Below are 13,540 nucleotides of genomic sequence, written 5' to 3'. Positions count from 1 at the left end.
CTTTGAGACAGTGATTTCAATTATACTTTTACTATTGAATAATAGATGTCTGTAAACTAGTTAAGCACAAGGTAACAGACAATGTTTTGAATTGTACATTTCCAATGTTTATTTATTTTTATATAATTTACTTATTTTGAAAAGGACAGTGTCATCATGTGACTCTTTCAACCAAAATATTGACATTCTTAAGTCAGCCTTTAAATCAACTAGTATGGGAATAACAATACATAAAATTACATATTAATATTCAATAGATGTTCACTTTATGTGTTATTACGATGTTATATTTCAAGTTGATTGTATAAAAATCTTCTTTTTAAGAGAGAATGATTTATTGTATTATTGTATCTTTATCATGAGAACGCATTTTGAAGTTTTTATTTGTCAAAACATTTTCTATAGGTAAATGTAAAGAGAGAAAGACATAATATGTTTTTCCAACAGTAAAATATAAAAAAAAAAATGTTAGCATTTGTTTGACTGCCCTTCTTGGTACTAATGGGGAGACTGGTATTACATCAGACAGGCAAAACACTGATAGGGGGTTTATTTTTTTTAGTTAAATTTCACTATTTTCTTTTTTCATTCTAATCTGCCTTGGTCTCAAATCAGGAACATATATATTAGATATACTATTCCCAGTCTCAAATACACGAGAGGAAAAAAAAAGGGGGGGGTTTGGCCATTTGTTTTTATCTTGTTCATTAAATTAAAACCAAAATAAAACTATGAATCGATAATTAAAATAAATAATGACAAATTTCTATTATCTATTAAACATGCACCTGCACTTTAAGGAATACCAGTGTTAAAATTGGGACAACAGACATACATGTATTTAGCTGGTTGTATAAAAGATATATAAATCATATCTAGTGTTATGTTATGGTATAAAACAATATAAGATCAATGATTAGGTCATCATGTTACAGGTAGTTAAAGGTAAGTTACAGGTAATTACAGGTATGTTACATAGGTAAAGTATATTCTCTGATTGATATCTCATGTTAATTATATCTACTCCTTTGTAAAGACTGTACATTAGAACTGAAATATATGTTACATCTCTTTTAACTTCCTAAAAAATATACTGAACCACAAAATCTGACAATTTTGGAATACATAAGGTGAATTAGTCTGATTATCATTAATACAATTCTGATTAACTAGTAAATAAAGTTCCATTAAATCCAGATTGCTCACTTAAAAAACAAACTTGTATTTCTTTTTTTAAAGAAGCAATGAAAGGTAAAAAAATGGTTCAAAAGGTAAAAAGAAATTCCAAATTTTCCTCACTAACATAATGAGTAGATATGTACCAACTACCAAATTTTCTCTGAGTTTATTAAGTTATATAAATTCAACATTAGATTATCAGTAGTGAAGGAGATGGAGGACAAATGCTTATGTTGGAGATTGGAGAACTGCCTGAAGCCCTATCCTCCCCTTGATACTATATAAAGTTTAATCTTTATGTCTGCACTTTTTTTCTGTCCCTCAAATTCAATTCGACATTTTCTTATTTCTTAATTATTATTAACTAATCTTACATGTATATATATTTAGCAACTTGGAATTTAATAAATAATGTGCATAAGTTTCTATCAACAGCATGTTAACTACATACCTTTTCCAAAAAGGTTTTTTTTTTTGCTTTTCAATAGGATATTATCAATATCAAGCTGTAAAACCAATAAGAAAGTTTTACAGGAAACCCCCTTTTGTCCCAGACATACATGTACTTTTAAACTTTCCTTACCTATCAGTGTTTTCTAAATGAATAAAGTAAACAGACTTCACTATGTTGTTATATCCATCGCTCATGATCAACATAATTCAGGTTTTTATACTTCAAAATATTCCTGATATTTATATTCCAAAATATTGGTACATCATTGATTTTTGCACTTTATAGGGAAAACCACAAGACAAAATATTGTATTCCTGCATACGGCTGTAATCCACTTGGAAACGTTGAAAATTTAAATGCACACGAATAAATACTCTTCGAATGTGTCTTCTTTGAAGGATTTAATGAGTCAATCATATATATCTCTTTATTTTCAAATAATAATAACTAGTTAGAGCGACAGACCATTTTCTAATATATACTCCAAATATCCATGTTAAACTAACAATTTATACTTTCAATTTAAAATCGTGCCAGCGTATACTTGTAACAACATAATTTTACAATAATAAATGTTCACAATTTCAAATACAGGTAAAAAAAATTCTGACATTTTATGAATAAATTAAAACGTAAACTTTTACATTCCCGCATCATCCACTGAATCTGAATATATATATACTATATACTACTTTTTTCATCACTACGAATGAATACTGATAGCTGGCACACTAACAAATCCCACAATTAGTAGGTATTTAATCCAACATACATTATGGAAATACGTGATAATGGTAAAAAAAATATCTTAAAATATAACGGTGCTGTCAACCGTATCATTCAGAGAGAATCGTTTTAATAACATGTAATAAAAACATCATTCATGTTGAATTGAATTTTATAGATTTGTTCAATTTTTTTTTTATCTTGCACTTTATAATAGTTCAAATATTTTAAAAGCTTTAAAAAACATTTAAAGATAAGATTAAATAATGCATGCCTTTTATGCATATAAACATTAAAATAGGATCTGCAGGATTTAATCTCTATAGCTTTTATTGGTTTCTTTTTAAACTTCAAATTTTCTACATATTTGTGCAATTCATTGTTGATTGATTTGTGTTTGCTTAATGTCCTGTGGCAAATATTTCGTGCATAATCAGGACAAGATGAAGCTGATATTTATAGATGGTTGGTTATCTCAACAAGATTGATTTTCTCGCTTGAGCCAGAACGGCGAAAGTGAGAAAAGCAATGATAATCTGTTTATTGCTATTTTACCTATGACGCCATTGTTAATTTTTGACAATCAGCACATGCACCCTTAGTTTCTAGCGATAACTTTTCATATCACTTGACTCGGCTGAGAAAGGAAATTATCGCTTTTTTGTGCAAATCTCCTTCGATCTTTTATTGTGATAATTTTTCATATCATGCTACTCGCTTGAGATGGAAAATTATCGCTAGAAACTAAGGAGGCATGTGGCGTTGCTATTGAAACTAACATGATATTGACAACGTCGTCATAGGTAAAATAGCGATAAACAGATTATCATCTCAACTCGATTGCTATTCTCGCTTTCGCCATACTGGCAACAATCTTGTTGAGATGATCAACGATAATTATAGATTAGTGTTGACCATCTCAACGAGATTGGTTTTCTTGCTTGAGCTGGTACAGCAAAAGCGAGAAAAGCAATCGAGTTGAGATGACCAATGATAATCAGTTTATCCCTATTTTACCTATGACGACGTCAATTTCATGACTATTTCATTAGCAACACCATGTGCCTTCTTAGTTTCTAGCGATAAATATCCATCTCAAGCAAGTAGCATGATATGAAAAATTATCATATGTTGTGCTGTAACACCACAGTCAGGGGTGGGTTGGGTCTCCATATTAAACAGGTTTAACCTCCTACATTCTGTATGTGCCTGTTCTGAGTCAGTGGTTTTCATTTGTTATTTTAAATTATATTTGTTTTTGTTCATAGTTTTGTACATAATTCAAGCTGTTGATTTTCTTGTTTGAATTGTTTTACATATCATCTTGTCCGGGCAAGCTTATAGCTTGATATACCAAATGACTTCGAATCATTGTTGAAGGTTGTACAGCGACCTATGGAAATGGAACATTATATATCATTTCCCTTAATCCCTCAGCAACAAGTCACAAAATCTGATAAAAAAAAATAATCAAATTTTGTGACGGAAGGAAACAACGTAATCAATACAAAGATTGTAATATTATGCATTCAATTACTGTATTGTGATGTAAACACTTGGTTTGTAAGCTGGGGATTTAAAAACTACGACACTACACATTTTATTTCATTTATTGTGATGCAGTGAGGTATATAAGAAAAACACCCAATATTTATTTGAAGTAGAGATCAAAACATTTCTGAACTTATTTCTGAACTGTGTCACACTTTTGAAGGTTTTTTCTTTTCACAATGAAATGACAAAACAAGTTGACTTTTTCTGTCAACAACTTAATACCGGTAATACAACTCTGTGTATCATATTTTTTATAAACACCAATTCCCTTTTACACAATTTATTAATCCCTTAAACTTTACTGATTAGAAAATCTAGGTTGCCCATGGTAAAGATTTATAATATAATATGACCAATGAGCAAAGGGGAACTTCCTACCAAATATAGCAATTGATGGACTTAAAAAATAAAGTTCTTATAAACTATAGAATGTTTACAAAATCATCTATTGATACATGTGATAATACACGTAGACAAACATTCTACATGTGCATATCAAAATCAAAGTGTATTTATTTCACTTGAAACATGCCTGTAATATCTGCAGTTTATAGTACTTTAAAATGTGGATTTCCTTTAACAAAAAGATAAGATATATCAATTCATGTAACAAATTCCCTGCATGTACTTGGGGAAAAAAGGAAAATAATGAAATCTATAGATTGAAGATAAAAATGTCAGATTGACAAATAAGTTTTATTTTTTAAATTTTGTTAAAGAATAATGGTAATACAGGAAACTATAATAAGCTTTCCTTTGATTTCACATTTCTTTTAAAACTTATATCATATGATCATTTGTTGACTATTTACACTTCAAACCAAGTAATTACATAATAGTCTAATTAGTCACCACTTTTATTTGAATCAGTCTTCCTTGAAATTAAACTTCAAATGAACATCTGCACTATGAACAATAAAATAAGTTTTAAAATGACTAAATTATAATAATCATTTACACAAACAAAATGGACATGTCCTAAGGAAATTCTATTTCAAACTGTCCTTGGGTATAAGGAAATTTCATCAACTCTGTTTCAGTCATATATATGTCAAGGTATTTCATTGACCCAAATTACAATGAAATTTATATAATTAAATGCAAATATTCAACCTTATTACGAAATGTATATGTAGTCTGCATATTCCTAAAGCTTCATTACTTCATAGGTACATACATATGATTAATTAAAATTTTGAATGTGGAATGTTGTATGTTTTTTGCTATGGTCATGATTGAATTTATTTTTAGATTCCCTTTGTTGCCTTCTGCTTCTGATTAATGTTTTGGATTCTGCACCTTAAGCAATGGCATCAATATATCATAAAGTTTGGAACTGGCTTCACTGCCTAACATGACATTCACACAATGGAACCATGTTGTGTAACATTACTTTCAAATTTATAAAGATATCCTCATGATCCTAGTATACTTAAGTTACAATGCTGAATGGTAAATATATATACATATACTATGTCTCAATACAAAGTACTTTAAACCAACAAAGACACATTTCTAAACCAAGCAAGTTGTCTCCTATTACTGTAAATTCAGAAATTATTGCGATATTTTTATTATTGCGAAAAATGTGACATGGTTATAATTACAATAATTTAAACTCGCATTTAAAATTTTATATAAATTAAACACCATTTTTCTCAATATCGCAAAAATTTAAATCGCATTTTAGTCTAAAATGACAAAATTGCAATAATAAATGCACGCAATAATTTCTGATTTTACAGTACTTTAACACAACTTTATCAAAAGTGACAGTAGTATAAATAATCAATACATAATCCCTTCAAGTATCTTTCATTTCAAAATTTATAAGCCAATATATAAATATAGTTCATACATGTATACAAATTTTAACATACATGTATAATAGATAAAATCTATGATTTACAATTTAATGAGTCAAACATGTGCAGTTAAATCTAATTCAGCTTATTAACTGAGAATTTTACATGACAAATCTACCATGTGTAAAGTACAAATTGTCATAGATAAACAGTAGACAAATTTTATTTTAGAAATTGTGCATGTAAATATAGCTTAAATATTGTTGAGTTAAAATCAAATCTGAACTCAAATAGAATTTTTTATTGCTGTCCCTTTTTGTTAGGGGGGATGAGGTTCTCATTTGGTTGATTTTTCTTGGGCATTGATCTTGTTAAATCAAAAGTTTCCCCCATAATTTTTCAGTCCCATATGAATTTTCATATGAAATTTAATTTGATTCATACACTCTATAATATATTATATGAAAGTGTACATGTCAAGTTAATATCAGAACTTTTTATTAATATATATAGACCCAATAACCATGATAACAGAACCTTTCAATTATTTTTAATTTATTCAATTGCAATTTCTTTTTTTTTTTACTTGTATGATAATACAAATGTACTCTTAATGTACTGGTATTTAAATTCTAAAATTCAAATGACATGTAGAATAAAAACAACAACTGTTACTGACGACAGGTAACCAGTAATGATGAAACCTAATACCAAATGTCAATGTTTAGCAGCATAACAAAGGTAACACTGACATGACTGATGAACCTCAATACCAACTAATGATTGTAAGGTGAAATTATTACTGACAAAGGTAGTTTTGTCCTAATATTTCCAACAGTCTGCACCAAAAACTTTTTCAACTACTAGTCCGAAGACCAATATTCTGACATTTTTCTTATTTGGCCAAACAAATGTTTTGAAATACTTACTAGTCCAAATGAAATTTTGCTAGTCTGGGGCATCGGACTAGTGGCTAACCGTGCAGACTGTTCCAAGCATTCTACATCATGGAACAATTAAACTGGTCTAAATGACCCTGGAATGGACTTCCCAATTTTAAAATAATGTGACCAGCTATATGTTGATGACATTTGCTTCCAAAAAATTTATAAATTGACATTCAAAAATTTGAGAACAATGGTTGATTGGTAAGGCTTAAATTAAAATATTGTTTGTTTGCCCTTTACCGACCGACCCTGTCAATTCGTTTCGCCTGAAAATCTTTTATTTGTATTTACCAGCAAGATTTTATTTTATTTTATCTTTTCGTTCCTACCAAAAATCTTATATTTGTATTTCCCGCTCAAAACTTTTTTACCGGGATCCTCGGGTTTTATCTTTACCGTATAAGGTCTAGTCCGTTTGGTATCTTGTGAGCGTTTGACATGAACACTTGCATATAGAGTTTCAAAGCATTTGTTTGAAATCGATGTTGAACGCTTTGAGAAAACATGATGATATGACGTTAGCTGCGAAAACGTAGCTCTTAAGGTCCTTTTGATGATTTTTGATATTTGCGGACCATAGATCTATGGCAAAAAAAAAATCAAAGGACAATAGAGCTACGTTTTCGCAGCTAGATATGACGTACGTTACTCTGTATCTTTATACTTGGAGAGCAGGGTTCACTTACAAAAAAGTTCGTTTAAATTATACAAAATTATCAACGTGTGTACAAACTTTTTTGTAAACGGACGTTGTATTCTATGTACAGTAGGGATGGCCTTTTGTGATCCGTAGATCAGGATGATTATGTTAAAGATGCCTTCGACCAGCATTGCTGTATTATTTATATCTGACATGAACCAAAGGTGGCAAAAGCCTGTAAAGTGGAGAATATTTGGCAGTAAAAGCTCCCAAGTTTTCCAAACAGATCATTTATAAATTGCGATGTAGAATACGTACCCGAATGGAATAGACTACCAGACAATCTCGTGTGTGCAAAGACAATTGAGAGCTTTAAACTTCGGTTGCTCTCACAACGTTGGCTTAATTTTCCAGCGCCTCTCTCCCGTTGCCACTGATGCCATATATACTGGCCCTGCAACGTACTTATTCAGATTTAGAATTGAGTTCAAGTCTTGTAGCATTTTTATTGGAAACCCAGACACACACAAAATTTAAACACTCTAGGGACTTTTCTACTAGTAATGTATCTCTGCCCGGACATATTTTACCAGGACAAAGTAATCGCTTATAATATACAGAAAACCTTTAGGTAGAGGTCAGCGTACAAGGTACGTAGTACAGAATATTAGTGCAAGTTAAAACTCTTCAAAGCTCCAGGCATATACACGTTGAAAATATGCGGCACAGCTCTATATTTTGATATTTGAAAACAAAGTAGTCTTGCATATGAATTAACTTCACATTCTACATGATATCTTTTTTTCAAAACTTCCTGGGACTATTATACTACTAGTCCCATCAACTTATTAGCAAAAGCAAAACAGACAAAAATGACATTATGCAGATTTTGTATATTATGTTTCTTGTCACTTGTGTATACAATGTACTATGTTTGCATTTTAACCCGTCAGGGTTTCATGTTTTTTTGCAATATAAAATAAAATATTATACCTACCTGCCTACCCATGACAAAAAATATACCGAGCCAAATTATTTTTTTTGGGAAAAAAATAAAATATTTTACCTACCTACCTACCCTGTTTCAAAACATAGGGTCGGAAAAGGGCAAACAAACAATATTTTAATTTAGGCCTAAATTGAAGCTATAGTTTTTGTGATAATTGTCAAGGTTTTTTCAAACTTACAGTATGTCAGAAACCTTTTAGGTCCTTTATACTGAATATTTTATATATTCACGTATGCCTTTAGACATGTAATTCTGAGAGATCTTCAAAATCAAATGACTGATTTGTGGCATTTGGGCAACAAACAATGTACATAGCATCATAAACGAATTAATTCTTCAATTCTTCATACATTTTGTACATGACAGGTTAATTTAAACAGACTTTATGTATACATAATTTCTATAGTTTTGTACGATTAAAACAAACTGTACATACCTTCTGGATCTGTTAGGAGATTTCAGATTAGATCCTTCTTCAGTATCTACATCTTCCTAAAAGAATACATCATGTTGTAGTATCTTTTACAAATCTGACCAATCTCAAACCTGATGTAATTATTCTTTTATTTTTTTATTACCTGATGTAAATATTCTTTAATTTAATTTTTTTTAAGGGCCGGGGATGCTCATCACTAATGAAGATAAAACAATGTAAACTAGAGACATCCTTAGAGTACATGCCTGAATACTCGAAAAGTTGAGATACTTAAATTTTTTACACAAACATAGTTTTGTGTGTGGTCTGCTGTTGTGAAATTAATAAGTTGGCACAGATATATGTCTTGCCTTTATGTACATGTAATTTTGATAGTAAAATATGCAAAACATTCAGACAATAAACTATGACTAAAGGTGCAGGCCCAAATCATCTTCATGAAAATAAGTTATGTTGTTTATTTTGCCTTATTATATATAATATGTGATAAAAGTGTGAGCTTCTTTAATATTATATGAGTTATCTCCCATTAAAATAATGTCACAGAAGTATGCAACAAAATGGCAATGGTTACATAAGAAACCAATCAAATGACAAGGAAACAAGGCTTTGAAATTCATCTAGTGGCAAGCATATCTCTCATAAACATTATCATATTCTAGAGCTCTTTTGAGTGCCATATTTTTTTTAAGAAGTCTTCTTTTGTTGTACATACATCATTTGTACATTGTATAAGAGTAAAGACTCATAATAATTTTCAAACAAAGATGTAAGTGTTTTGACAATCTGTTACTACATGTACAGTACTAAGGAACTTGCTTCCACTTTTTACATGTTTACAAAGAAGACACAAAAATTATTGTTACATTCTTAAATAATTGGTTCCTTACCCAACTCTGCATTTTGGCAATTAGTCGCCATTATAAATTTTAATTTTTTTTTTTATTATTGTTACATTTCATTGTAACCCTAGTCAGTGCCTAAAATGTTTTTTTGGTTTTTTTAAAAGGATCATTTTTATTACCAAACTGAAAAACCATGGCCAAAATGGCAGTATGGCTGAATCATCTGTGGCTAAAATGTCTATGCCTGAACTGGCAGAGTGGCCAAAACATCTTGCATCATGTGCATTGGCTACTTAAACTGAAAACCAGTGGCATTTTGCCATACACCTATCGCTATTTGTCGCCATTACTGGACATCGCAAAGGTTCCCGTAAAATTTGACATCACAATAGAAAATATATGACACCACAATGGAATCAAAGCGCTGTAAGCGCTGAAGGCAGTTAACCAAAAACTAAGGCAAACGTAATTATGAAAACTGTGGCAATGTTGCTTCAACATTAAACATTCATATATTGTACATTTATGTGAATCAATTATTAAGGCAAATAATTTATATGTTATCAAGGTTTCAAAAGCAATGCATATATCAATGTTTTTTTTTATTGTGAGTCTGCAGTGGTACAAGTTCGCAATTATTGCAGTTGTTCTAGTTGGTAGTTAACGTTGGTTTTAGTTGACTGTTAGTAGTACGTGTTGATTTAGTACGAATATGTAATAGTATGAATGGACTGGTTTCCCTGTAAAGAAAACTGAGTTTGTGTTCTACAGTACAAAAGTTATGAGATACAAATCAGACAAATGTTCACTACTACAAGAATCAAAGGTGAGGTCTGACTGACCTGCCCATAGTAAATGTAAATGATTTGTTATATTGTCCCATACATGAATATATATGGTTTAGGGGTGGGGATCTCGAGGTTTTTCAAGTTCTAAAACAGGAAGGGGTAGGGTGACCCCAGGGACTTCCCCTATATTTCATTTTGATTTGTTATATTGTCCCATACATGAATATATATAATGGTTTAGGGGTGGGGATCTCATCGGTTTCCAAGTTCTCAAACAGGAGGGGGTAGAGTGACCCCAGGGACTCCCCCTATATTTCATTTAATTAGTTATATTGACCCATACATGAATATATATTGTTTAGGGGTGGGGATCTCGACCGTTTCCAAGTTCTCAAACAGGAGGGTGTACAGTGACCCAAGGGTCTCCCCTATATTTCATTTGAATTCTTATATTGTCCATCATGACATGAATATATATATGGTTAAGGGGTGGTGATCTCAACGGTTTTCAAATTCTCAAACAGGAGGGGTGGGGTAACCCAAGGGACACACCCTATATTCATTTTATTTTTTATATTGTCACAAACATGAATATATATGGTTAAGGGGAGGGGGTCTGTACAGTTTCCAAGTTCTCAAACAGGAGGGTGTACAGTGACCACAGCCGGGACTCCCCCTATATTTTATTTGATTTATTATATTGTCCCATACTTGAATATATCTGGTTTAGGGGTTGGGTTCTCGACCGTTTCCAATTTCTCAAACAAGAGGGTGTGGGGTGACTCCAGGAACTCCCACTATATTTCATCTTATTTATTATATTGTCTCATACTTGAATATATATTGTGTTTAGGGGTGGCCGGATCTCCACCAAATAGGAGGGGGTTGGTGACCCCATGGATTCCCCCTATATTTCATTTGATTAGTTATATTGTCCCATACATGAGTATGTATGGTTTTGGGGGCAAGGAACTCGAACATTTCCAAGTTCTCAAACGGGAGGGGATGGGGCAACTCCAGGGACTCCCCTTATATTTCTGATATAACTGACCCTTCAAAATTGAGAAAAAAATACCCCTTCAAATTTGCAGTAATATGTTTACACTTTAAAAGCATCTTACATGCATTATCAACATTTATCACTGATAAAGAAAATTTATACTGTGACCAGGAACATATATATTGTTAAATATACTGTTCCCAGCTGTCAAATTGTATAGGATTTTGACATTAAAATTTGTCAAAAAGTAATTTTGAGTTTCTGTTTAAAATATTTTCTGCTTTTTCTTTCTTTCACATATATCTTTTGGTTTTCAATTCTAGTGTTTATATTCATTTACCATGCATAGATGTATTGGATTTTTTTTTTGTAGTTAAAACCCGGAATTACCCTTATCCGCTGCCGGAATCGGATCCGATATTGTAATTGTCTTCTTCACGGCAGCCATTGTCATTGTGTTTACAATGTTGTTTTTGTCAGTCAGTTACGATTTTACTCGAATTAACAGATTTTTTTGTCTGCGATTTTCTGAATTAAGCTAGTGGTTGATCAAAATGGACATCGCTGTCATGAATAATAATGATTAAAATAAGTTTTGAGATCATTTATTTGGAGACTTTGGCGAAAAGGTTTGCAAAGTTTTTTTTTATTTTCTTAGTGGAACTGAGACTACTATAACTGTGTTATAGTTGTCTCAGAGTGGAAGGACCGTCGGCGAGGCTTGTAACCAAATCGAAAGTGGAAGGTCGCGGACATCGGACCACCGCTAATTTGAACCCCTGCCTCCAAATTGAAAGATACGAAAATTTCGTCTTCAAATTTGAAATTGCCGCCCAACAGCATGAACAGTTGAACTTATTATTTAACCCTTTCAACGCTACACAAAAAAATAGAAAAATGGCTGCTGCTGCTGCATTTTTTTTAGTACATTCATTAGAACAGTATTTTCCTTTTCAGACTGCTGTATCTTTTTTATTATATGAGATACAGAGAAAGTTATTGCATGAAAAATGCTCAGGAGAGCATGAACTGTAATGTTAGGCAATTATTTTACTGAAATTTTTATCAGGTTACCTGCCTTTTCAGGTAATTAACAGGTAAAAGGTGTAATTTATTACATTTGTGTTGAATTTTGAATAAAAACTACTTTTAGTCTTCATTTATTTTGTTGTTTTATCTGCCATATTGTAAAGAAGACACCAGTTGCCCGATTCCGTAGCGTATTGTACCATACATAACGTTTTATGTAATCGTGGCACAAATAAATAGCTCCGTCCTAAAAAATTTCAGTCAACCTCCGTTTTCCCCCCTTTTTCTACGTCTCGTAATGATCGATCAAATCATATTTCCCACACGAATTTTATGTAATAAACACATTGAGATAACAAGAAACCTTTTAACTAATCCTTGTTGTAAGTTTCGCCAAGGAAATGCTGAAATTTTTCCATATTTACAGCTTCGTTTCCGATTTCCGCCATTTGCATTTGTCAAAATATTTGTTTTTATTTTCCTTCTCTTTTCCTTCTACTGCATGATTTTACTATAAAAATTGTCGGGATTTCAAGCGCAAATGAGACCTTGCATATCCTAGATTCAAACGAGGAAAAATTAGAGAGAACCCGAATGAAAACCGAATGGTTTAAGAGTCCTTATGAAAAATCCTTTTTCATCGCGGCATATGCCGCGAATAGCAGTGGCGAACGGCGTACGTCATCGCGGCATATGCCGTGTATAGCGTTGAAAGGGTTAATAGACTACTAACGTAGTACTACGTATTGCCGACAAACAATATTCCTACGACTTTTGCCATTTCGGAAATCTAAACTACTTGTCTTTAAAGATTTTCGGCGATTAAATATTTCATACAATTGTTCTTTGACATCTTAGCCAAAAGCACAGGCGATAATAAACTACATAAGGATTCCTAATGAGCACTACTTCCTATGTGCAACTTGAAAACTTTTGGGTGATTCGACGATCATTTAAGGTTTTTCTGGTCATATTTTTTGTAATCCAGAATTAAAAGTATTAAAAAAGTGTTCAATTAGTTACATATAACATAGTAGCCAGCTAGATAATAACAATGGCAAGTATTTCAGCATTTATTGGGTAGACCATAAATCTAGGGTGCTCGCATAATGCAGCTTAACTGCATAA

At 31.7% G+C, this 13,540-nt stretch overlaps 1 protein-coding gene across 4 annotated transcripts in view; it reads right to left on the bottom strand.

The window, feature by feature from the left end:
- The window catches only part of LOC143075217 (uncharacterized), a 51,873-nt gene that overhangs the window by 37,521 nt on the left and 812 nt on the right, over window positions 1–13,540 (bottom strand). For 3 of the 4 annotated variants that reach the window (XM_076250563.1, XM_076250566.1, XM_076250565.1), the window contains exon 2: window positions 8,751–8,806. In XM_076250563.1, the coding sequence (XP_076106678.1) occupies window positions 8,751–8,806 (56 nt within the window). Of the gene's footprint in view, window positions 1–1,762; window positions 2,454–8,750; window positions 8,807–13,540 lie in introns of those variants that run through there. The other variant, XM_076250567.1, reaches the window with a different exon arrangement.

The sequence above is a fragment of the Mytilus galloprovincialis genome, chromosome 5, assembly GCF_965363235.1.
Source record: "Mytilus galloprovincialis chromosome 5, xbMytGall1.hap1.1, whole genome shotgun sequence".
In the NCBI taxonomy this organism is placed as follows: domain Eukaryota; kingdom Metazoa; phylum Mollusca; class Bivalvia; order Mytilida; family Mytilidae; genus Mytilus; species Mytilus galloprovincialis.
Note: the sequence above shows the minus strand (reverse complement) of the source record. Positions and strands in the feature narration are given on the sequence as shown.